The sequence below is a fragment of the Urocampus carinirostris genome, chromosome 14 (genome assembly GCF_059441175.1).
Source record: "Urocampus carinirostris isolate Australia breed hairy pipefish chromosome 14, RoL_Ucar_1.0, whole genome shotgun sequence".
NCBI lineage: Eukaryota > Metazoa > Chordata > Actinopteri > Syngnathiformes > Syngnathidae > Urocampus > Urocampus carinirostris.
This window is the reverse complement of record NC_142362.1, coordinates 15,518,708-15,544,858: the sequence shown is the minus strand read 5'-3', so window position 1 is coordinate 15,544,858 and position 26,151 is coordinate 15,518,708. Positions and strand designations below refer to the sequence as shown.

The following is a 26,151-nucleotide window of genomic DNA, read 5'->3' as shown; positions in this document are numbered from 1 at the left end:
GCTCATTCACACCTAGGGACAATTTGGACACACCCAGATGACATTCTGGTGTTTTAGTAGTTTAACTACAAAACTAAATATCAAATAAAATGTTTAAAAACAGGGACCTCGTATATTATTTTGTTTTTATTCTGAAAATAAATAAATAGTATAGAGTCACAAAAAAATACTACATTGAAGGTCTTCTGTGACCTTATGCAGGAATCAAAGCAAAAGTTGGAACATTGAAGTTAATTTGAAAGGTGGGCTTAGTACTCAATTGATTACCATTCAATCCAAAATTATACACTTCTATGGTGTTCAAGACAAGAATTGGGTGCTTACAATTACTTTTTTTTAACATCCAAGGCACACTGTTTCTGCATATTCAAATGATATATCCTTGCGTGTCGTTTACCGTCACCGCAATGTGGTGAATTTTGCCTTGCCATCATTTTACAAAACATTCTTCCATGTCACTCTCCTCTAATTAGGTCTTGCCTGCAGCTTTACAATACAAAGCCTCCTCACCTGGAAACAAAGCGCCAAAAAGTTCCAAAAATCCATCGCCTGCAGTCTCATATTAGATCAACCGCATGGGGAGGAGGACACCTAAAGGTGAGCAAGGGTCTTCAGTTGAGGTCGGAAGGTGAAAAGAAAGCATATAGCTCAATGATGTGCTTTGTAGAGTAAAAACAAATAGTCTTTTTCTTGTTATGGATATTGAAAGCAAGCAAAGTCATGTTTAGATTCCGAACAACACAATCATTTTTCTGCTGTTAGATAGATAGATAGATAGATAGATAGATAGATAGATAGATAGATAAGTCTACTCTCCTCTCCTGGCTTTCGACTCGTTGCTGATCCCGACCACGTTTTTTGCTCTCCTGTCCCGGCTACTGACCCGTTTTTTCCGTTCACGACACAGCCATCGCTCGCCCCGGAAGTGCCACTTCCGCGTCCAGAGCGACCTGCTTCCCTTGTCCTGCGATCACCGAAACGTGGGTGCAACCCTTTCCTTTCTTCTAATAAAACGGAGAGAAATGTAACGCAAGTGGGTCCTGTCTCCGTTCTAGTCCGGACAGATAGTTTAGTAAAATCACCCAAGTACATCATTTGTTTTCACTTTATAGGTAATGAACAGTTTGATGAATTATTACTTTATTCCATTCATGTATTATTATTTTTTACTTATTCATTTTTGTGCCAACAAGCTCACTTTTTTTTAATTAAAAAAAACTTGCATTTCCTATATTAGACCAGATATTAAAATAATGTTCTCTTCAAATCTCAAAAGAAAATAGAAAACTTGAGCGTGCCTTTGATTTTGCTTAATGCTAATTTGTGAATTCAAAATACAGTCATAAACTACAAGAAAACAACTAAGTAGTTTTTAATGTTGGATGTATTGTTGTTCTTATTCTATTATATTTGTATTTGTAACTTCATTTTTTTTTAAATTTCATTTTCCTATGATGATGATGATTATTATTGTTTGTTTTTGTAGTACTAAAATATTAAAAATAAGTAATTTATTTCACAATACAAAGCAGATATTTTTTGTTGATTTTAAGAATCATTTTTTTCTCAATTTACTAAAGAACAAAAAATGTATTTTTCCTAATTTACATCGTGATGCATAAGTGGATTGATGGATAGATTGATTGATTGATTGATGGATATAAGATTGATAGTGGAAAGTATGTGGTGTGGTGGATGTTTAAACTAATGGCTGTAAAGGTAACCAAATAAAAATGAATGATAAATCAATCTGCTGTCATGAAACTTATTGAGATCTAACCTTTCAGTAAGCATCCATTCATTTACCTCATTGTATCCAACTTTTTTCCCACACAATGAACTCAAGTGAGAGAAAAAAAGTGCTCACTTCCAAATTACATATGCAGAATGTGTAGTGTCTAAAATTCCAACTTGAAACATGTCACGGTGGGAAACTTATCCCTGCCTTCTTGAGCCCCGGGGCAAATAAGGGAGTCTGCGTGTGTAAGTACCCACTGAATTGGCTGGGTGGTTCTTCCTTATAAAAGAGGTCTGCATACTCAAATCCTTGACAGCTCCCAGGAAGGACCGCAGCACCATTTTTGCCGATGGATAATTAAGAAAATCAAAGCTTTTCTTGCAACAGGCTCCGGTTGCTGTTCTTCTGCACGTCCAAGCAGCACACCGAGAAACTGCAACATCACAAAGTATGTTGAATATTGGGGCAGGTTCTTCCAAAAAACGGAGTCTCTTTGCATGCATGTAAACTGTACTTTTCTGTGTATTTGTAGCAGAGGCCAGCATGATCCCATTTTTGAAATTGTTCCTGTTGGCCAGGGCACTGACTTTTGTCCGAGCTCAAGATCTCCAGACCAGAGCTCACATAAAAACACTGGCTGCAAATATTTATGAGGGGAAAGGTAAGAAAATTAAATGTATTCGAAATATTTTTTCTTGCAATTCGTGATTTATAGTAGTCACAAATCAATCGTTCTGTTCTATGAATGGAAACATTTGACGCCATCTAGTGGAAGAGCACTTAAATGCTCTGGCGTCACTACAATATACCTCACTGCCGAAGCTATAATAAACGTACAGTCTTTAAAGAGACAGTGTGAAACTACTGAATATCGCTGTATTGTGTAGGGCGACAGAAATCGAGTGATGGAATGCACAAGGAGGATTATAAACTACGTGGAAAATCAAAAATAAAACGATTCGTCATATTCCATTTTTTAAAGTCTCTTAGCACAAATGAATTATGATTTACAAAATTAACTCAAATAACTATATATTTATATTTCGGCAAATCATTTGAATTATATTACACCTGGAATTTTTTAAAAAGATAGGATACTTCATTAGTGCTGAAACAGTTGGTTGGTTGGTTGGATCCCTTAACAACTAGGGTTGTAGGGGCACCATTTCCTGTGGTGTATCTTGGGCAAGTACAGCCTGGTGAAGCCCAACACTCTCATTCGAATATCAGCCTGATTTTACCTCTAAAAAGTTAAGAAATTGGTTCACACATTGGTGGCCAATACAAACATCAAAGGCTCCCTAGTGGCCATTTGTTAGTAATCTAAATTATTTTAATATGGCTATTATTTTAATGGTTTTTCACTAGATTTATCATGCTGGGATTTTAGCTTTTTTTCAACCGTTGTGTTTGTAATGTTATCCATTTCTTAAAAATAAATCAGTTCAAATGATCACTTCTTCAGACTTGTCATAACCTATTTTGCTGATATTATATAATATTGGCTGCATTTTTTGTTTCCTATTTAATTTCATTTCTCTATAACATATATAATCAAATTTAAGAAAATCAAATATCAATAAATAATAACTGATAAGGCAGCACGGCAGCGCAGTGATAAGTTCTTATGCGGCACAGTTCTGAGGTCATGAGATCTATCCTTCCTGTGAAGAGTTTGCATGTTCTCCCCGTGCTTGCGTGGGTTTCCTGCGGGCATTCCGGTTTCCTCCCACATTCCCCAAAACATTAATTCGCCAGTCCAAATTGTCCCTAGGTGTGAATGAGCGAGTGAGTTGTCTGTCTCTGTGTGCCCTGTGACTGGCTGGCAACCAGTTCAGGGTGTGCCCTGCCCACTGCCTGAAGATGGCTGGGATGGACTCCAGCACCCCCGCGACCCTACTGAGGATAAGCGATGCAGATAATGAAAGAATGAATGAATAAATGATAGATGAGAACAATAATCAGAGTGGGGTAATTGGCGCAGTCCAACGAGGACAAAATGTTTACTTGCAAAGTTGTAGATTTTTGCCCAACTATTTAATGTCACTCAAGTATTACTTATAAAGACCACCTTTTTAGTACTTTTCTGACTTGAATACTTGGCAGACCTTATTAAAGCCGAGAGCAATTTTTTATCTGTTGCTGATTAGCGCAAAGGGCTGCCAAGTCAAGTCATGTTTATTTGTATAGCCTTTAATCACAAGAAGTCTCAAAGGGCTGTATAGACTACAGACTACCATTAAACCATTCTACTTATAACTTACATGGGGGAACACCAGTTTGATATGCATATTTTAATTTTAAACTTATCACCAGGTTGTAAATATCAGAAGTAAAATAGGTTAAGATTGTTTGAATTTCCTATAAAAATCACAATGACCCATCACTGGTGAGCTATTTTCAGAACCGGTCTGCGAGCTACTCTGATGTTCTTATGGAGCTACCTGAAACCAGCCGGCACCACGTTGGTGATGCTGATGTTGTTTTTTCCTGCAGCCATCTTGGATGAGGACTGCAGCCTGGAGCTCTCCTTTCTATTGGACAGCTCTGAGAGTGCCAAAGACAATCACGAACAGGAGAAGAAGTTCGCCATGAACTTAGTAGACCGACTCCAAGGCCTGAAACTGCAAACGGGCCGCGGTTTAAGTCTAAGGGTGGCGCTGCTCCAATACAGCAGCACCGTCCTCACGGAGCAGAGGTTCAGCGACTGGAGAGGGGCGGAGAACTTCAAGAACCGCATCGCTCCCATTGTGTACATCGGCCACGGCACCTACACCACCTACGCCATCACCAACATGACCAAGATCTACCAGGAGGAGTCAACGCCAGGCAGCATTAAAGTGGCGGTGCTCCTTACAGATGGTTCCGCCCACCCAAGGAATCCTGATATCTTCTCTGCCGTGGCTGAGGCCAAGAACCAGGGAGTCAAGTTCTTCACGTTGGGTATTACCAGGACCGCCAACGAGCCCTCCAACGTGGCTCAGCTACGCCTCCTCGCCAGCTCGCCTGCATCTCACTTTCTCCATAATCTGCAGGACAAAGACATCGTTGAAAAGATCGCAACTAATATTGTGAGTATTTTTTTCCTTCAAATTTAGCTTCTTGAGAGTAAATATCAACTATTTTCAATTCTCCTCTATAGTAGATGCTACTGTGAATTCCGGACTATAAGCCGCACCAGACTCTTAAGTTGTAATGAATACACTTTAAAAGAAAAAAAACAGTTTGTACATACATAGCCCGAACCTGACTATAAGCCGCATGTGCCCACATTGAAACATGGAATATCAAAGACAGTACAGAGAAAGAGTTTTCAAGTTTCAATACGAAACACACATGGAGAAAAGGCACCGAGACACAGCCACCCAAGGAACACAGTAAAAAAACAGTATTAACACAAGTAACACAACGCTAACAGCGTTTGTTAAAAGAATCACTAAGACGCAGCAACACAAGTACCGTAACACAACAAAAACAGCAGTAACACAGCACTAAAAAAGAGGAAGGAAAATGCATACATAAGCCGCATCTCTATATAAGCTGAAGGGTCAAAATTGTGTGACAAATTTATTATTTTTCGTTAAATTTCAACATTTTGCTGATGTCAAATTGACACCTCAGAGGTCACAATTATGTCAATTTTATCTTTTCAAGTTATTTATAACATTGGTGAACCCACGTATTGGTGTTTATGTTTAAGAACATGCGGTGTTTGTGGGGTTCATTAATAGGAATAATATTTCTACTCTATTTAAGCAATATAACGGCTTAAATTTGAAAACAAAAATGGATCATTCTACCCATGTTCTTGGGCCAAACGAGCACATAGTAAAATAGTACTCATTCCAATGAGTATTCGGTTACAGATTTCAGTGATTTAAAAAAAAAAACAAGAACAATTCTAGAAAAAAAGCTCGGGAAAAAAATACAAAAGAAGTAAAAAAAAAGCAGGTGAGCAGTAACCGCCTCACAGATGCCTGCCGTGTCATTGGGCTGGCATATAAGTTTCTGTTGACCCTTTCCTGTACTCAGGTTGCATGTGAAAACTAGGCTAAGAAGCTCACTGTCTCATGAACTTTTGGAGCTGATGTACACTGAAAAGGAAATTGACAATGGCATTGTCATCAACAAGGTTGCAGAGACCAGTGCTTTGCTAAAGAGGATTTTGATGTTTTGGGTAGCCGACTTTAAATGAGGATTTTGCTAAGAGTTATAAAAGTTCAATGCCTAATAATTTGTTGGGAAGGCAAATGCAATTTGGATTTTAAGTTGCTGATACTATACATAGGTAAATATGTTTTCATCTATAGCAAAATTGTGATTTAATTTTCCTGTGAATTAAAATGGTTAAGTGTTTACCGTTAATTTATTAACACATACCTGAATTTCTTCCCAATAAAAATGCATCTTAAGAGCTTGCTGCTGTTCCATTCGTTCAAATTCCTCCTCCATAGCTAAATGGGCTGAAAAAACTTTAGACGGGCTGAAAAAAGGGCCAATTCTGGCCCTGCTGCTAGGTCATAAGGATTTTCTTAGAAATTTGATTTCTGACTAGAATGAGAAATCTATGACATGATCAGTCTTTAAATACATGATCAATTCTTCAAAAATAATTTTAAAACAAGCTGATAATTGATACACAGTTTGTAAATAACTCAGTTCTCTAACATAGAGCAAATGCTTTTGTGGTTGACTGTGTCTGTTTTAACTCTACTTTTCATATTTACAACCATGTGATAACATAGTAATAGTTACATAATAACAACATAGCAATGAAATGATACGTTTTTATTTTAAAAATGCATTTGATATTTGTACCCCTTTGCATTAATCAGTTACATACAAAATTTTGGCTTCAAAAATGTTGGTGACACCAATTTATATAATCTACAGTAAACTGCATTCCGGTACACTGCTTTATTTTCCATTATATAATAATAATAATAATAATAATAATAAATGACAATGGATGACAATGCAATTAAATTATTTGTATTCTTTCATTTGCAGAGCGTGCTTGCTGACGAAGGAGTAAGTATTGCTTCCCCCTTTCCAAAAAATCACACATATTTATTGAAGCTAAGTGGAATGGTAATTTTTAAATTGAATTTTAGTGCCCAGTGTCTCAGAAGTGTGCCTGTGAAAAAGGCGAGAGGGGCCCCAGCGGGCCTGCGGTGAGTAACAAAATCACAATCACATAGCGCCAGCTAATCGACTTTGTGGATGAATAGATAGAAATTCACACACAAAGTATTTACAAATTAAAACAGTTCAACTTTTTTAATATGAAAACATTAGCCAAAGGCTAACTAGCGTCTAACAAAAACACAGAAGCCGAGTGACAAACTTTTAAAACACTGTCTTGTTGGTTAAAAAGAGATTCCGTTTTGTCCCCCATATCTTTCCTTCTCGTGTGGAAATTGGAAAATAAGCAGTTGTGTCGTGCACAAACTTGCTCCCGAGTGAAAGCCAGCTTAGCATGGCTCTCCTCACCTTGGAAGCCTCGGCATCAGCATACACAAAGCTACACAATGATAATTTTACCTTCGTGCATGACCGTACTAGAATATCTGAACCTGCACACTCACACAAAGACGCTTCCACAAACTTCCATTCGAGCAAACTGGAAAATAATCCTGCTTCGTTGACAGACACTTGCACGACAATTAACCAGGTGCTCTCTCCCCGGAGAGATTCTTGAAATTCCGCTCTGACAAGGCTGCTCTCGTAATTGCGCTTATTGCTTAAATGGTCACGAATGTCCGCAGGACAGCAACTGACACGCACCCAGGTGCGTTTTCACGCAATGACCTCCCGGCCCCCAAAGGGCGAGACCACTCATGCTCGAAGTGACTCGTGTTGTCATGGTGATTTGCACGTACGAGTCAAACAATACTAAGTACACTATATTTCATGCCTTTTCAGCATCTAAGCTTGCCTATTTTGCATGTGACTGTGATTTTGTCTTTATTTTGTAAAATTCAAACTGAAAAAAAACAGAGGAACCACCAAAAACCTGAACCTGATTCTTTCTCCTTTTTCAGGGGAAAAAGGGGCGTCCAGGGGAAGAGGGAGCCCCCGGGCTAAAAGGACAAAAGGTGTGCACCTTTTTGCACGCATCACTCAACCCTTTTCACTAAAAAGGTCTTTTAAAAGATATTTATAGCTTTATCTCAGGCTCTGGGTTACACACCTGAGATCCACTTTCCAGTTTAAGACAAGTTATCTTGAGGGCAGTTTTCCAAGACTGGGAAATTGTTAGGACATTTACGAAAGTACAGTGGACATAATTCTTCTTTTTTAATCAATTACAACTGCAGTCTTTTCACCAACTTTTCTACTTTTCAAAACCTAATTGGATAATCATGTTATAGCAGGGGTGTCCAAACTTTAACAAATGTTAACACTAAAAAATAAATAAATCAAGCAATTATTGTTTTTTTTTTTTAAATCAAACATAAAACAACAGTTTTTGGGTTTCCAGTTCACAACATTGTATTAATTACTTGAAAATCTTTAAAGTTTAGGGATCAAACCCACTGCTCTCATGTTTATTTTAGCAACACAATATTATTGTTGTCACAAGTACCCATTGCCCTCACCTGTGCTCGCTATTTTGGCGCCAGCTGCTGCCCGTTGCCTGATTGGCTCCCCTCCTATTTAAACTCAGTACTCCAGGTACTCCTTGTCAGTCCGTCAACGAACCTCTGCTCTTGCAAGGCAAGCATTTTGACTCTGTCTTCTCCTGTCCGGTATCCGGTATCGATCCCTCCTGTCCTGTCCTCACCTTTATACTGCTCGAGTATCCTGTATCCGGTATCGATCCCGCTTGCCCCGTCCTCACCTGTCTTTCCCGTCCTGTCTGGTATCCTGCTTGTGTACCCTTTATCTGGTATCGATCCCGCCTGTCCCGCCCTAACCTGTATCCTGCTCGCGTATGCGGTAACAAACCCGTCTGTCCTGTCCTGTCCGGTATTTTGCTCGTGTATCCTGTATCCGGTATCGATCCCGCCTGTCCCGTCCTCACATGTATCCTGCTCGCGTATCGATCCCGTCCTGTCCGGTATCTTGCTTGTGTATCCTGAATCTGGTATAGATCTCCTCTGCCCCTGGCTTCCTGTTTTCCCGCGCCTGAATCGTCTGTCCCTGGCGTTTGTCTCCCCGCGCATGACTGCCCTGTCTCTGGAAATAAAGCTTGGTGTGAAAAGGTTACGCGTTTGGGTCTACCGTCTGTACGGGTTCTGACAATTGTGGTGGTTGCACATCTCCATTATTGCCATGTTTTATTGTTTTTTTCTTTATGGAATCTTTACAAGTCAATTTGGGGTCTTTTTAATAAAATAAACTAATTCTGGGGGTGTTCTCTTATATACAATACACCAGATTTGTAGGGTTGTCCTGTATAACACCTGATTTACATTGTAAACATTCCATACATGACAGCCATGATATGTAAAAATAAGCCAACTTGGGGACTTTCAAAAATAATTACCTAATTCTGGGTGGGTTGTATTATATAACAAACCTTTTTTTGGTTGGAGATCAGAACACGTCGGGTAGCCGGGACAGGAGAACGAAGCGTGATCGTGGTTCGGAACAAGTCGGGTAGCGGGGACAAGAGAATGAAGCGTGATCATGGATCGGAACAAATAGGGTAGCCGGAACGGGAGAACAAAGCGTGATCGTGAATCGGAACAAGTCTGGTAGCCGGGGCGGGAGAATGGAGCGTGGTCGGAGATCAGAACAAGTCGGGTGGCCGGGACAGAAGAACGAAGCATGGCCGGGGAGCGATACCAGAAACAGGGGACGGAATCACTCAGGATACAGGAGCAGGTCGGGATCAAAACAGGAGCCAGAGTCAGAAGTGCTTGCCTTGCATGCACTGAGGTTCGCTGACGGACTGACCAAGAGTGAACGAGAACGAAGTGCTTAAATAGGGAGAGGGATAATTAGGGAACGGGTGGCAGCTGGGGCTAAAAAAGTGAGCGCAGGTGAGGGCAATTAGCGGGCAAGTGACAGAATCGTGACACAATGACAAGATTGTCCGGCTAAGTATTGATGGAATAACGTTATGAAATTTCAGGGGGAAACTGGAATAAGTGGCACACCCGGGAAGGATGGCACTGAGGTAATTGAAACAAAAAGGTCCATATTTTATATATTTTTGTTAATCAATAATATTTTATTACATTTGCAGGGAAAACCGGGTTACAAAGGAGAGCAGGTGAATAATCGGGATTTAATTTTTTTAATATTATTTTACGGTGCATAAACTTTTGGTCACATTTTCACAGGGTGATCGGGGAGAGTGTGGCACTCCAGGACTCAAAGGAGACAGGGTATGAGTACATGAATAATTCATGATTATATTTACTGTATATATAAATATATATATATATATATATATATATATATATATATATATATATATATATATATATATATATATATATATAATGTATGTATGTATGTATGTATAGTGGTCGGCGGCGCCCTCTGTTGGCTGCGGCTGCATCGGCTCGCTACAACGGGTCAGGTGCAATCGACATTTCGTTCTGTGTACATTGTTACACAGAATGACAATACAAGGAAATTATTATTATTATTATTATTATATATATATAAATGTATGTATGTATGTATGTATGTTTTTTTTTTCTTCGAATACGGCATAGTTTACATATTTGTTGTCTTTATGTATCCTGCTGCAGGGTCCTGAGGGTTTGATTGGTGGAAGAGGACTTAGAGGTCTGCAGGTTGGTAATTACTGATATTTTTTTATGAAAATAATTTTTACAACGGGCAGCAGGGCTGCGCAGTGGTTAGCGCATGTGCGGCACAGTTCATGTCTTGGGAACCTCCTGCGTGGGTTCAAATCCAGCTCCAAACTTTCTGTGCGGAGTTTGTATGTTCTCCCCGTGCTTGCGTGGGTTTCCTCCGGGCACTCCGGTTTCCTCCCACATTCCAAAAAACATGCATTTCAGGTGAATTGGCCGGTCCAAATTGTCCCTAGGTGTGAATGAGCGAGTGAGTTGTCTGTCCCCGTGTGCCCTGCGATTGGCTGGCAACCAGTTCAGGGTGTCCCCTGCCCACTGCCCGATGATTGCTGGGATGGGCTCCAGCACCCCTGCGACCCTACTGAGGATAAGCGGTGTAGCTGATGAGATGAGATGAGATTTTTACAACTACAGACAATGTAATTGATTCATTTGTAAAAAAAAATGTTTTGTAAAGAGAATTTTAGAAGACACATAAATCTCCAAATTTAAAGACATTACATGACTGATATAACAAATATATGGAAAAAATATATATAAAGATTTATAAATGCATTTTATGGTTTGTTCATTTCTGTCAAAATGTATTTTTGGGTTCATTTTGCTTGTTGTTAGTTTTATCAACTACTATATTTTAATCAGTAGTTTTGCCTACATTGTCCTCTACTATTAGGTAGAAAATGTTAATGTAGTTTTTTTAAGGTAACTTATGTATATGGTGCATAACCTCTGGTGCATAACCTCTGGCCTGGGGAGCATTTGTGGCCCATAGACCATTTTTCTGTGGCCCAAAGCTAAGAAAATATTTTTCCTTACAACTTATTTAAATAGCCGAAGATTTTACAAAAAGTCTTTACAAAAAGTAACTTTTTTAAAATAAAACTGTTGTTTTTGTAAAACTCTGTGCTAACCTTAGAGAAAGCAATTGGGGTTCCTGTTTAAGAAAAGAAGGAATCAGGGGGTAGTGTACCTGGTAAACTGCAGCAACAAACAATCGAATGGGCTTTTGTTCAAAGGTATATATGCATATATAAAAATAACATCATCAACTATGGCCTGAGGGCCATTTGTGGCCAGCTGACCACTTGTTATTGGAGTAAATAATAATAATAATAATAATAATAATAATAAAGGAGGTACTAACAAAATATTTTCTTCCTACAACTTTTTTTTTAACTTACCTAAATATCCAAAAATACAGAATAAGCATTTATAATATAGATAGTGGCCTTTTTTTCCATTAAACGGTTCTTTTTTTTTTTTGTCAAATTCAGGGCTTAACTTTAAGAAAGCCGATTGTGTTCCTTAATTAAAAAATGATTTGAAATTCTCTTTAAGTGTACCTGGTAAATTACAGCAAAAAATAAATATATCTTTTTGGCTTGTATCGTTAAATGTTTCTGTGTGTAACCCACATTTGGAAAAAAAACACAGATTAATACCCCCTGGCATATGTCTACTGCAATATTGTACCAAGTTTCTTTTTTATTTTATTTAACATGATCTTGTTCCCTCGCAATCAAAGTCAGATCTACACACTAAGTTTTTAATTGCACGCTATGCATGTCCAGGGTTTGCCTGGACCCCACGGAGACATGGGACAAGAGGGTCCACAAGGAAAGCAGGTATGCATCATTGTTATGAATAACATACAATCCTTGTTTTTATTTTGACTTGAAACCAATTTTCGGAATATAAAATCAGGAAGTGCCGACGGCAGCACGTTTTCTAACATGCAGCAACAAAAGTTGTCAGAATGAGACTTTTAAAAAGTTTTTACTTCCCACAGGCATAAATCATGTTGCTGTGCTATGACACATTTTGAATTATGATAGGAAGAAGCTCTATTCTATTTTCCACACCTGCCTTTGTCATTCAAGATTTTCAAGTCAAAGTGTCAAGCATTTTATAGTGTTTGATAAACTGAAAGAGCTTTTGATGTTCTGTTTCAAGATTACACATGTGGAAAGAAATTGAGTGAAACTGACATATTGAGTGCAAAACGTGTCCTGGCTTGTGAAAAGAAAATGACTGGTAACCTCAATTTCCGTGACAGGGGGAACGTGGACCACCCGGCCCTCCAGGTATTCAGGGAGAGACTGGGATTGGGCTACCTGGACAAAAAGTATGCCATCGAGTATTTTCTTTAGCGGCTTCTATTCTACTTTTTTATGAGTGAGTTAATACATCCTTGTGTTTAATTTTTGTAGGGTAACATGGGATTCCAGGGGCGCCCGGGTCCTCCTGGTCCTACAGGTGTCGGTGCACATGGTCCACCAGTGAGTTAGGACTTTTTTGACCACAGATCTGAATTTTGATAGACATAATGGGTTATTTTGTTTTATTTTTTGTTATTTCAGGGACCTCAAGGTCCACAGGGTGTCCAAGGGGAGAAAGGACCCATAGGTGAAGGCCTTCCTGGACCAAAAGTAACGTATTTCATACTTAATTCTATCCAAAACTCTAAATTAAGTCACATAATCTAGGGCAAGAGTCGCTTACCTTTTTTGAAGATGATAGCTACATTTTTGTTGCTGATTAGAAAGAAGGGCTACCAGTTTAATATTTATTTCTGAAAAAACAAAAACAAAAAAACGTTTTTTATGTGATTATATTGTTACTATGATATTATTGTGTTATTACCATGTTGGAGCTGTTATAAGTAGAGAGACTATGGGGTCGGTAAACCACTAAAGTCCACTCCAGTTAGTAATCAAGTTAACTCATCACCGGTGTCAGTGCTAGCCTCGTATTTCATCAAAACTAACATGACTATAGAAAATAAAGTACAAGTTAACACGGTTTAGCTATGTAGTATAGTATAAGACTTAAATGAAGGTTGATTATGTTTTAACATCAAATATTTGGGAGTGTTTAACCATTATATTAAAAGAAAAAAAAAAGAAAACTTGTGTTCTTAAAGTTAACGCATTCATTTGGGTTAACTCAAGCATCTTTAAAGGTTTAACTTGCCATGGGTAAAACTAGACCAAAGTAAAGTCAAATCAGCTTTAATTCACTGAGCTAACTTGAGTTAAAAGTTTTACTTAGAAGTTAATATACAATAAAAGGACTTTTAACTATTATATTTTACATTTTAAAACGTGTGTTTTTAAAGTTAAAGCATTGACTCCAGCATCACAGGGCGGCTGGGAGGTTAGCGCAGGCTCACAGTGTGGAGGTCCAGGGTTCAAATTAATTACAGCAGCCTCCCGTATGGAGTTTACATGTTCTCCCCGTGCCTGTGTGGGTTTCTTCTGGGCACTCTGGTTTCTTCCCACATTCCAAAAAAACATACATGTTTATTGGCCGGTCCAAAAATGTCCCTAGGTGTAAATGAGCGAGTGAATCGTCTGTCCCTGTGTGCCCTGCCCAAAGATAGCTGGGATGGGCTCCAGCACCCCCGCGGCCCTAGTGAGGATAGGTGGCGCAGGAAACTGATGGAACTCCAGGATTGTTCATTCTTAATTGTGCCATCAGTAAATCAGGGCCAAATTGAATCTTCAATTGCCTAAGTTATTTTCTTTCTTGGATAGGATGCAATTTTATCAGAAACACCCCCGCCCCCCTGCCCTGCTGCACATGTCCCATTGTCACATAAACAAGATGATTTATGTGTACAGTAATCCACCCACTTACACAAATGCACAAAATTATATGTTATTACATGTATTTTATCTGCTTATTCTTTACCCTCACATTTCAGCGGAATATAAAAATAGCTCACTCAGGGGCATCATTATGATTCATGACAGGAGATTAATGGAAAGGAAAAATAAATACTGACTTCCATTCCTTTCGGGTGGGGTCATATGCATGAAAGGGGCTACAGGAGCCGACACGCTCCTCTTCTTAACTGTCTAAGTGGGGAACAATACAAACCTGGCAGGAATCCAGTATATATCAAGTTATTCTGATGTAACTAACCTTTCAAGATTTTTCCCCCCCTAGGGAGATCGCGGGCTTCCAGGACCGAGGGGATCGAGAGGACAACAGGGTGCTGGAATTAAAGGAGAACGGGTTAGTAAGTATAAATATCCCCATAAATAGCGTCAATATTTTTGGTGAGCATAAGAAAAAAGCTGTTTGCTCAGTCTATGCTTGGTAGTTTAGTACTACCTTTTACTACCTTTTTTAACTCAAGAGTTAAAACTTCAAAGCTGCCTTAACTAAACTTTAACACTTGAGTTAAAGCTTGTCCAAAGCTGGTTAACACTCTAAGTGAGTGAGTTAAATCTTTAGCTTTTGGCAGCACTACTTTGTATTCAACATTAGTTGAATAATGTGAATTAAAAATGTAAAAAAATAGAATTAAAATTAAAAAAAGATTTTTTTAAAATAAGGATTCATGGTTCTTGACTTTGATGTTTTCCTTCTAGGGTGAACTTGGGCCGCCAGGTCCTACAGGGCTCACTGGGCTGGCAGGAGTGGGCATACAGGGGGAGAAGGTTTGCAAACCAATTTTCATTTCATTGAATTAAAAATTACGAATTGGGGGTTGGTGATATTAACCTTGATTTCTCTTTAGGGAGTGGAGGGTCCAAGAGGTCCACCAGGAGTAAGGGGGCTTCCAGGAGAGGGCTTCCCTGGACCTAAGGTTTGTGGAAACGCCATAATGTAGAAACTGCAAACATCTACATTCTTTGTATTATCTTTAAGAATCATCATGTTTCTCTTTCCAGGGGGATCAAGGTTTACCCGGAGAGCAGGGCTCACAAGGAGAGAGAGGTATTGGTGAAGCTGGTTCAAAGGTGAGATTCCTTCCTCTTTTAAATGTTCTTGCACATGTCGTATTATTGTTGCGCATCCCCTCTTACATGGAGTGATTTATTGGCATTGACATAGGGAGAGCCTGGATCTGCTGGTTTAAGCGGGTTACCGGGTCTTCCAGGAGAGGACGGGGCCCCAGGGCAGAAGGTACAGAATTGCAATGACCTTAAACCTTGAGAATTTGTAGCTCATTTACTTTTTTGCTCTCCTAGGGCGAACCCGGGTTACCTGGTTCAAGAGGTTCTGAGGGACCTCCGGGTATTGGCACTCAAGGAGAGAAGGTTTGTGTTTTTGTTATATATTTTTCCCTTCATTTTCAGTCCAAATCAATCACACAATGTGGGTTACTCCTTAAAAGGGAGACCAGGGTCCTAGGGGCATCCGTGGGTTACATGGACCTCCAGGGATTTCGGGCCCTTCTGGTCCAAAGGTAATCATAGAATGACGTTTCTGTTGTAAAAATGTATCATGTTCATTGCATACCATGATACGGCTTGCTAGGGTGAGCGTGGAGTGCCAGGACACCAGGGAAATCCAGGGCCGGCAGGAAGATCCATAACTGGTCCAAAGGTGAGTGGTGGTTTACAGTATCACTCTGTAGATCATTGTACATAAGAAGTGTTTTTTTTCCTTTAGAACTAAAAAAAATGATTCTGTTGGTTACTATGACTATAAATTCTGTTTCTTCTCTTCAGGGGGATCTCGGACCTGTTGGTCCTCCTGGACCAATTGGGGAAACAGGCCTTGGACTTCCAGGTCCAAAGGTAAATGCTGTTGCTATAAATTAGTAGTTTACAAATGAACAAAACACATTGGTATGGTATTTCTGGTATAATCTCAACTGGGCCTTGTCTCAGGGTGATCGAGGTAATACTGGCCCTCTAGGTCCACCTGGTCCAAAAGGTGAAGGAAGCCCAGGACCTTTGGTTTGTAAAACCGTCAACCAAGACATAACCACTCCAAGACAACCATAATAATAAAAAAGTGATGCATTTCTTTTGAAGGGCCCTACTGGAATTCCGGGTTTACCAGGCGAACCAGGCCCTGAAGGAATAGGAATTCCTGGACCTAAGGTTTGATTTGGAATATTAACAACATAAAATGGTTTTGGGAATGCTCAACGGACTACTTTAAATTATGTTGTCTATTGTAGGGTGACATTGGCTTCAGGGGATTGCCAGGTTTGCCTGGCCCACCTGGAGAAGGAATACAAGGACCTCCTGTGAGATTATCACTAGATATCCAATAAAAAATATTGGATTCAGAATCAATGATTTATTTTTAAATGTTTTCCAAGGGTAATGTTGGGAGGGAAGGACCTCCTGGGCCAAATGGACCTCCAGGTGAGGGTATTCAAGGACCAAAGGTAAACATCACATCCAATTCACCTCTCGATTGTTGATCGGATTAATCTTTACTATTTTTTGCTGAATTCTCTTCTTCTAATCTGAATTCAGGGGGATCCTGGATCACAAGGTATGACTGGACCACGAGGACCAAGAGGAGATGGGTTGCCTGGTGCTAAAGTAAATGTTTTTGTTTGTAATCACCAATGCTTACACTCCGCTTGAACTCTGATTGATTCAACATTTTGTGTTGATAAAGGGTGATCGTGGATCCCAGGGTGAAAGGGGAATGAAAGGCGGTAAGGGTGATATGGGAGATTCTGGAGTGCCTGGCGAAGCAGTACGTAAAAGAACCCATATGTAGATAGCCGCAATACAGTATTCTGTATTTCATGATTTTTTTTTCAAGGAATTCAAACTGTAATTTTTTATCAACATAACAGGGAAGACCAGGAATAAAAGGAGAAGCAGGCCTTACAGTATGTTCATTTCAAAGTATTTTTGAAACACGATTAGTTTTATTAGTCAAGTCAAGTCAAGTCATTTTTATTACAATGTGTCTTTATTTTTCAGAGAGAAGACATTATTAAGCTGATTAAAGAAATATGTGGTAAGTCTGAGTAGTAGTAATGCGTCTAGTCTCACGTATTTGGACGAAAAGTCGATTTTTGCCTGTCCCTAGATGTGTATTTTGCTACGTGTTTGCAGAATTTAGCAGTTAACTGCCTTTAACAAGTAGCTCTTGTCACTCAAATAAGCTCGTAGTGAGGGGAATTCCGTCTCTTTTTTAAGATGCGGATTTTTCGGCTTGGCTCACTAAAAAGAATCGGCTTTTTCCCCATAAGCCTCTTCAGATTGTTTTTATTGCTTTTATCCATACATAAAAATTATTATGTAACATTATGAACAAAATTACTTTGGAGGGACAAATAAAGCTAAAAAAAGAATGAAAAGACAACAATGAATAAGGAAACAACAGAAGGAAATCAAATTAAAGGCAAAATGAGAGAAAAAGGAAGAAACAATAATAAAGCAAGATAAGATAAAGAAACAAAAAACTAAGAAAAACAAGACAAATTCTCGAAAAATAAGCTTAGGAAAAAATATACAAAAGAAGAAAAAAAGAAAAACCAGGTGAGCAGTGACCTCCTCACAGATGCCTACCATGTCATTGGGCTGGCATATAAATTGACCCTTTCCTGTTCTCAGGTTGCATGTAAAAACTAGGCTAAGAAGCTCACTGTCTCAGAAACCTTGGGAGTTGATGTACACTGAAAAGGAAATTATCATGTTTATAGACAATAACTCTGTTATCATCACCAAATTCAAGCACTTTTTAAGGACTTTCAAAGCTAATTTTCTGATATCCATTTATAGCCCTGTTGTTTGAGGTCAATGTGTGCTACAAGAAAAAAAAAACGTAACAAATTTGATTTAGTCCCTCTTAGTGGTGCAAAAAAACTTTCCTTCAGTAAAAAGAAACATTGATATTAATACTAGGCCAGGATACATAAACTACATGAGGTTTTAGACCAGGGGATGGCATAATAATAGTCTGTAGTTTGCAATAATTTGTGGTTTGAGACCCCTTGTGATTAAGGGCTATACAAATAAACATGACTTAACAATCAATCCATCTATCCATCCATTATCTGCACCGCTTATCTTCAGTAGGGTCGGGCAGTGGGCAGGGGACATCCTTAACTGAAACAAGTAGCTATCATACACTGAATGGGGGATAGAAAAGGAATAGGAAAATGAGTTTCTGTTCCCCATTTGATTAGTGTTTCCTGTCGTCTTTGGTCTGTGTTGCATCAACTTTTTGTGTTCTTATTCTTACTGACAGCACTTTATGACGTCAAACTGTAGAGCTATGGATTGATTCATGGCAGATTTTGCCTTGTAAATTGCATCTTTTGATATAATTTGACACACTCTCAAAATAACATCTTCAATTCCATTATTTATTTACACAACTGTACCATATTAACAGAAAGGTGTATAAACTTAATCGAACATTAGTGGTCTTTTTTGTTAGGGGGGAGGAACCCATCAAGTTGAGACCAAAGCCCAAATTGTTCAGAACTCTAAAGTGCATCATCATGTATAGCGTTGATCAAAAGAACCTTTTTTAAAAAACTTTGATCACTAAATCAAGTCGCTATCTTGCTGCTAGCACGTACTTTGTGTTTGCAATGTCACTATTTACGATGAACAATGTTTTTCTGTCAGTCAGCTGGTATGAACCGGCGTAAATTCTTCTATTCTGCCTTAATGCGCTATGTCACAGCAACGCGTAACACGACAACACTTTATAAACTAATGCCAGCTGCCGTTAATTGTGAGGGGAAATTAAATGCAATGTCAAAGCGAAGCCACCAGAGAGCAGTGTCACTGTCAATTTTAAGCAAATTTGGGTTTTTTTGTCTTCATTCAATGAGTGGTCAAGAAACATGGCAGCAATTTCAAGCATTTAGAAACACTTCAATCCTTTAAAACACATCATTAAAATTCAGACATTTTCAAGGATTTTAATCACCCGTACAACCCCTTTTTTATTTTTTTTTTTCCAAAAGAACCCAGAAATTCGAGTTCATTCTTTCCCCAAATCAGTTTTTTTATCTTTGTGTAAATGGTCTGCATTTATAAAGAACTTGAATGAATGAATGAACGAATGAAAACTTTATTCGAACATCAACATAAAAACAGAACAAAAACAATAACTCAACAACAAAATAACGTTACATAATATGTTCGAAAAGGGGTAGTAAGAAGCAAATGCTTATATTCCCTACCCCTTCATCTTCACCACCAAATATACCAATAATATAACAGCCATTGTAATGATATTAATAATAACAGTTTTGATATAAGAATAGCAACAATAACACAAAGTTAACTAGACGCACTATTCCCAATCTCCCGCACCACTCATACCCCACCCTCCTCATCTCTGTATTCCGCCAGGAATGTTCCTTTGTATCTAAACCTGAACAAGTGAATAGTTGGACACCGTTTGATCTCGTCTTGCAATCCGTTCCAAAGCTTGACTCCACACACAGACACACACATACTTTTCCCGGTGGTTCTCACCTTTGGGATTTTGAATTTACTACAGCCCTTTAAGTTATAATTTCCCTCTTTTAAAGTCACTGAAGACCTCCCAAAGCACTTTACACTTACCTATTAACGCACACTCACACACCGATAGCGGCGTCTGGCTTGCGTATCAGTGCATTCAGGGGTTCAGGATCTTGCCCAAGGACACTTCAACATTTAACTCTGAGGAGCCGTGAATTCAACCTGCCACCTATTGGTCCCAACACAAGAGCTCTATCTCCTAAGCTACTGATTTGTGCCAGATTACGTATATTGTTCAAAGTCTTAAATAGTAATTGTAAGTGCTAATGAAATGATAAAACTCCCACAGTGATTTAATTTCCAAGTATTAAACTGTATCAAGCTGAAGGCGTGTTTTCCGTCATCAGGATGCGGCGTCAAGTGCAAAGAGAGGCCGATGGAACTCGTCTTCGTGATCGACAGCTCAGAGAGTGTCGGTCCCGACAACTTTGAAATCATCAAAGATTTTGTCACCAGGATGGTAGACCGAACCACGGTGGGCCGCAACGCCACAAGAATCGGCCTAGTGCTCTACAGCCTGGACGTCCATTTAGAGTTCAACCTGGTCCGGTATGCAAACAAACAAGACGTGAAGCACGCCATCCGAAAGATGCCTTACATGGGCGAGGGCACCTACACCGGCACCGCCATCAGGAAGGCCACCCAGGAGGCTTTCTACAGCGCCCGTCCTGGCGTCAGGAAGGTCGCTATCGTAATTACAGACGGTCAGACGGACAAACGAGAACCTGTTAAACTTGACATTGCCGTGAGAGAAGCCCATGCCGCCAACATCGAGATGTACGCTTTGGGGATCGTCAATTCTTCAGATCCGACGCAAGCGGAGTTTTTGAGGGAACTCAACCTCATTGCATCAGACCCTGATAGTGAACACATGTACCTTATAGATGACTTCAACACTCTGCCAGGTGATTATATGTATATTGCTGTGGTTAAATGTTTTGAAAAACATATACAAAGTGTTTTAAAAACTTTGAGGCTTAAATATCAGAGAAAGTACAAGATTAAAGCAAATTACATTCAAAAGTTTTAATGTCGAAGATCATAAGATTTATTCTTTTAAATATAAACCAAAAACAAAAGTATGCGGATTATGTGAACAATTTCACAAATATTCAATATATGCGCACCGCCTGAGACAAGTCTGTGATCAAACTCCTGAGAAATGCGCTGAAGGATATCTTAGGTTACAGTCTCCAGCAAATTACTATTTTTTTCTTTTTACCTTTATATACAAATTATCTGCTTGTAAGTTAGTACAGGTAAATACCTGTATTTTTTCTAATGATTTGTTATTAATATTCAAAAGATATAACATTTTCTGAAACACCCTTTATAAATCAACAGTGAACAACAACAATGTAAATATCACGACCAGGACACAGGGTAGACCCAATCGCGTAACGTTTTCTCACAATTTTATTGAGATATGGGAAGAGGAAGGGCAGCGGGAAGCCAGTCGCTCTCGCAACCGGATTCTGATTCTGATCCGAATACGTAAGTGGATCTTTCGTAGCGGGCGATGGCGGTGTCTGGGACAGAAAAACAGGTCGATAGCCGGGACAGGAGAGCAAAAACGTGATCGGGGTCAGAAACGGGTTGTAAGCCGGGACGGGAGAGCAAACGTGGTCGGGATCAAAAACAGGTCGTAAGTCGGGACGGGAGAGCAGACTTGGTCGGGATCAAAACAGGTCGTAGCCGGAGACAAACGGGGGCAAAAACGGGACAGGCGGGAGTCAGGGTCGAAAAAGGCTTGCCTTGTATAAACAGAGATTCGCAGACGGACTGACAACAGGGGAATTAGAGGACTGGGTTTAAGTAGGGGCAGGGAGCCAATCTGAACCTGCAGCGGTTAGCAGCAAATGAGCGGGCACAGGTGATTCACATTGGTAATCATGACAGTAAAAATCCCTATCGCAATTGACTTTAGAAGCCACCAAATCAACAAGAAGCTCCTCAGCATCTTCCAATTCATTGTCACAGACCTCCAAAAAGGTTGCGGTAAAGCCCTATTTTTGCCAAACATCAATATGGTTGATTGGTATTATAAAAGTAGCTATACAATTATTCTATTGCTTCTTTGGTTTGTACATACATTTTGCTATCGACCTGTAGGTTATAGGTTATTTTGCTTATCAGTTTTTTCCCTCTTGTTTTCTATATTTCAAATGTCTTCTAAAATATTATTTTTTAATGTATCTTACTATATTTTTACCCCTTTGAATATTCCATAAAATTATAGTTGACTTAAGTTACTAGAAAAAGGAAGCTGTCACGACCAGGACGAAATCAGGACCCGAATGCGTAACGTCAAACACAAGTTTACTGATAGAAAGAGGAAGGGCAGCACACGCGATCCGGTGCTCGCTGGACGTGGGAAGCAAGCCGCTCACACAATCGGATGGTGATCCGAATACGGAAGTGGATCTTCCGGTGCAGGAGTTGGCGGTGTGAAGGACAGAAAAAAACAGGTCGATAGCCGGGACAGGAGAGCAAAAACGTGGTCGGGATCAAAAACGGGTCGTAAGCTGGGACGGGAGCGCAAACGTGGTCGGGGTCAAAAACAGGTCGCAGCCCGAGACAAACGGGGAGATCAGCAACAGACGGGTGGAGAAATGGGTGCAAAAAGCGGAACCGCCAGGTGTCAGAGTCAAAATGCTTGCCTTGTAGAAACAGAAGTTCGCTGACGGACTGACAATAGGAGAGTTAAAGGACTGGGCTTAAAAAGGACAGGGAACTAATCAGGTAGCCCGCAGTGGCTGGCGCCAAATGAGCGGGCACAGGTGATCCAAATCAGTTATCATGACAGTTATAGCATTTTGATAAAATTATTTTTACTAAACTGAAAAAAATAATACTTAAAATAATGGTCTTTAAAAAGACCACACGTTCTCTTCTATTGGGATATATGTTTAGTACTATTTATTACTTAATAGTTACACAATAGTTCAAATTGGAACATGTATATCTAAAATACATTTCATTTTTTCATTCTTTCAGCCCTAGAGTCTCAGGTCATCAGTCATTTCTGCGAAGATGAAAACGGTGCCCTCATCTACAATCGAGTCACAAACGGTCACTGGAACGGCAACAATGGAGTCGGTAACAATGGGAATAACGGATACGGACAGCATAATATCGGAGCCAAAGGTAGTTTTGGGAAAAGGAAGAATGAAATCAGTTACCAAGAGGAGGTCCTCAAAAGACGCATCAACAGCCAAGGCCGTGGAGACACTTTTGCGCTGCCAATCAGTGCCGATCCACTTCCTAATCAGGTCAGATTCATATATTATAATATAATAATAATATTTCACTAATGTCATAAATTTCAAGACCAGAACGGAAACAGGACCCAATTGAGTGACGTTTACCACAAGTTTTATTGAAAGATAGAGGAAGGGCTGCGCCCACAATCCGGTGTTCGCTGGACGCAAGCCGCTTTCGGATTCGGACTGTGTTCCGAACACGGAAGTGGATCTTCCGTAGCGAGCTATGGCGGTGTCATGAACGGAAAAACTGGTCTGGGAGAGCAAAGCGTGGTCGGGGTCAGAAACGAGTCGTAAGCCAGAATGGGAGAGTAGACGTTGTCGGGGACAAAAGAGATCGTAAGCCAGGACGGGAGAGCAGACGTGGTCAGGATCAAAACAGGTCGTAGCCTGAGACAGACGGGAGCAAAAACGGGACAGGTGGGAGTCAGGGTCAAAAAAGGCTTGCCTAGTATCAACAGTGGTTCACAGACGGACTGCCAACAGGAGAGTGACAGGACTGGGTTTAAGTCGGGACAGGGAGCCAATCAGAACCCGCGGCCGTTGGCGCCAAATGAGCAGGCACAGGTGAATCACATTAGAAATCATGACATAAATAGATAATTCGCTGTTTTCTCTTTAAGGTGGAAGAAGATGAGGACGGTGAAGATTTAGACCTGCGGGCCCATGTGAGGGCCGGCAGTAGAGTGATTGCAGTGAACAAAACAGCACCTTCATCACATGGAAAGGAAAACGCTTCCTCCAGTGAAGGAGTTTTATTATCAAAATCATCATCTTCTAATGCAAGATCATCAAACACTTATCAGTTGCCGCCCGTGCAGTCCAGCCCAGTCCTGCCTAAAGGTTGGTAGTGCATGCAATGGATCACACTTTATTCGAATGTGTTTTCTCATCACATACTTCTCCTTCAGAGGTTGCAGTTCGTGAGCCCCGCTGCAATCTAAGTTTGGACCAAGGCACTTGCAGAACGTACAACATTCGCTGGTATTACGATAAAAAGGCTAATTCTTGCGCACAGTTTTGGTACGGTGGTTGTGCCGGAAACGACAACCGATTTGAAACGGAAGATGAATGCAGGAAGACTTGTGTTATATTAAGGACTGGTACTTAAGACTTTGAATGTCAAATCTGCACAATTCCTGTACAATGTATAATCCTCAACTACAGTACTTTCTACATTCCAATTATTCTAACGGAACAAAAGTAAGAGGAGGACAAGTTAACCCGAATATTCCTTGGTGATTTTTTTAGAATGAAAGTCATAAAGCATTACAGTATTCCCTCAATATCTGCAGCTAATCCATTTCATAACCAGGTTATTTTATGCCACAAATCACTCTAAAAACCGTAGTACAGAGAAGAATGATGACGCAAATTTACATGCTAGAAAAGCCTCAATGGTTGATTTCTCCAGGACATTTCCATTTTATTTTCAGCCCCTACAAAGAAAATGCCTCACTTGCATCCATTCATATATAGTGTAACTCCATGCATCTGACAAGCCATGTACAAGCACAACTTGTAAACAGACAGGGCGCAGCAATAAAGCGCACTTATGGAACAAACAGGTAGCCTACAGTACATTGTAAATTATGGTGAGGGATTGTATGTATTAAATCATTTTTTATTTAATGTCAGAAGTTCAGTGCGGAAACTAGTTTAATCGCTTGTGCTTATCCCTTCCCCACCCAGATGGTTTGCTTGTAAAAATCCCAATAATACAGGGTTCTTCAATTTCCACTAAACGATTCATTCGAATTGCTCCGATCAGCGCCCAGAAAACCATATATACTGTAGTTGTAATGACCAGAACGGAATCAGGACCCAATTGCGTAACGTTTACCACCAATTTTTTTGAAAGAAAGAGGAAGGGTTGCGCCCATGATCCGGTGTTCGCTGGACGCGGGAAGCAAGTTGCTCTCGGATTGTGATCCGAATACGGCAGAGGATCTTCCATAGCGAGCGATGGTGGTGTCAGGGACGGAAAAACAGGTCGGTAGCCGGGACAGGGAGAGCAAAAACGTGGTCGGGGTCGGAAACGAGTAGTAGGCCAGGACGGGAGAGTAGACGTAGTCGGAATAAAAAATGGGTCGTAAGCTGGGACGGGGAAGCAGACGTGGTCCGGATAAAAACAGGTCATAGCCGGAGACAAACGGGAGCAAAAACAGGACAGGCGGGAGTCAGGGTCAAAAAAGGCTTGCCTTGTATCAACAGTGGTTCACAGACGGACTGCCAACAGGAGAGTTACAGGACTGGGTTTAACTTCGGACAGGGAGCCAATCAGAGCCCGCAGCGGTGATTCCCATTGGTAATCATGAAAATAGTTCTCTAATTATTTTGGGTGTGAAGACTCTTTTGAAGTGAAGCCATAATCCTGCGAAGTACGAATTTGTCAATGGACCCTCGTAATGGAAATGGAAAAAAATGGGATGATGCGAAAGATAAATGGCTAAATGGAGAGGGAGTACTGTGTTACCTATGCGACTCATTATCATAAGAAACATTTCCAAGTCTTTGTTGCTTTACAGCAGGAGTCCCCATCCTCTTTGAAAGTACTTTTTAATTGGTGATTAGTGCGAAAGGCCTACCAGTTTGGCACCAACTTAAAAAATTAAAAACATAGTATGGGTATGAAACACAACATGTCTTTACGTTTTAAAATGTACACATTTCTATCACAATGTCCCACCAGTGGTGCTATGTTGATCATCTTCTACATCCCTGAGCTATATTCTTTATTTTGAAATCCGTGCTCTTAGACAACATTATTTGTTTCAAGTCGTAATTGGCATCTGCAATGCAGGGACTGTTATTTTGTCATATGCATGTGCAGAAGTCTCCTGTTGTCATCAAGTGAGATGTAATCCTGCTCGGTTTTTATTGTGTTGTTAATCCCTCCATGAAACATGTTGACTGTCATAACGAATGTTTGTTGTAGTTTGTTTTGTGTGTTTTTACGAATAAAAAAGTAAAAATATTGCCAATGTTGATTCACTTTTGTAAAGACAGTCCCAGTGTTTGTCTTCAAGGTCCTGTCAAGAACCAGAACAGGATCAGGACCCAAATGCGTGACGTTTTCACACAAGCCTTTTATTTTACGGGAAATGGGGAGTCAT

The 26,151-nt window shown here is 40.0% G+C and overlaps 1 protein-coding gene across 1 annotated transcript; it reads left to right on the top strand.

Moving 5' to 3' along the window:
• The first annotated feature begins 2,276 nt into the window (after nucleotides 1-2,276).
• col28a2a (collagen, type XXVIII, alpha 2a) lies at nucleotides 2,277-24,188 on the top strand. Its single transcript, XM_088352405.1, has 34 exons — nucleotides 2,277-2,399; nucleotides 4,235-4,809; nucleotides 6,749-6,769; nucleotides 6,853-6,912; nucleotides 7,783-7,836; nucleotides 9,822-9,866; nucleotides 9,936-9,962; nucleotides 10,033-10,077; nucleotides 10,450-10,494; nucleotides 12,087-12,140; nucleotides 12,572-12,640; nucleotides 12,726-12,794; nucleotides 12,876-12,944; nucleotides 14,467-14,535; nucleotides 14,895-14,963; nucleotides 15,044-15,112; nucleotides 15,198-15,266; nucleotides 15,361-15,432; nucleotides 15,498-15,566; nucleotides 15,644-15,715; nucleotides 15,787-15,855; nucleotides 15,981-16,049; nucleotides 16,143-16,211; nucleotides 16,290-16,358; nucleotides 16,439-16,507; nucleotides 16,583-16,651; nucleotides 16,743-16,811; nucleotides 16,891-16,971; nucleotides 17,075-17,110; nucleotides 17,205-17,241; nucleotides 20,120-20,677; nucleotides 22,770-23,044; nucleotides 23,659-23,878; nucleotides 23,947-24,188. The coding sequence occupies exons 1-34, from the start codon at nucleotides 2,282-2,284 to the stop codon at nucleotides 24,144-24,146; spliced, it is 3,630 nt and encodes a 1,209-aa protein (XP_088208531.1). The 5' UTR covers nucleotides 2,277-2,281; the 3' UTR covers nucleotides 24,147-24,188.
• Nucleotides 24,189-26,151: the final 1,963 nt, after the last annotated feature.

What these genes read in the sequence shown, in the direction of transcription:
- col28a2a (XM_088352405.1), top strand. Translation starts at nt 2,282, where the DNA reads ATGATCCCATTTTTGAAATTGTTCCTGTTGGCCAGGGCACTGACTTTT. An exon ending in CCGGGCTAAAAGGACAAAAG is followed by an intron (nt 7,837 to 9,821) that starts GTGTGCACCTTT and finishes ATGAAATTTCAG; the next exon opens with GGGGAAACTGGAATAAGTGG. An exon ending in AGGGCTTCCCTGGACCTAAG is followed by an intron (nt 15,113 to 15,197) that starts GTTTGTGGAAAC and finishes TTCTCTTTCCAG; the next exon opens with GGGGATCAAGGTTTACCCGG.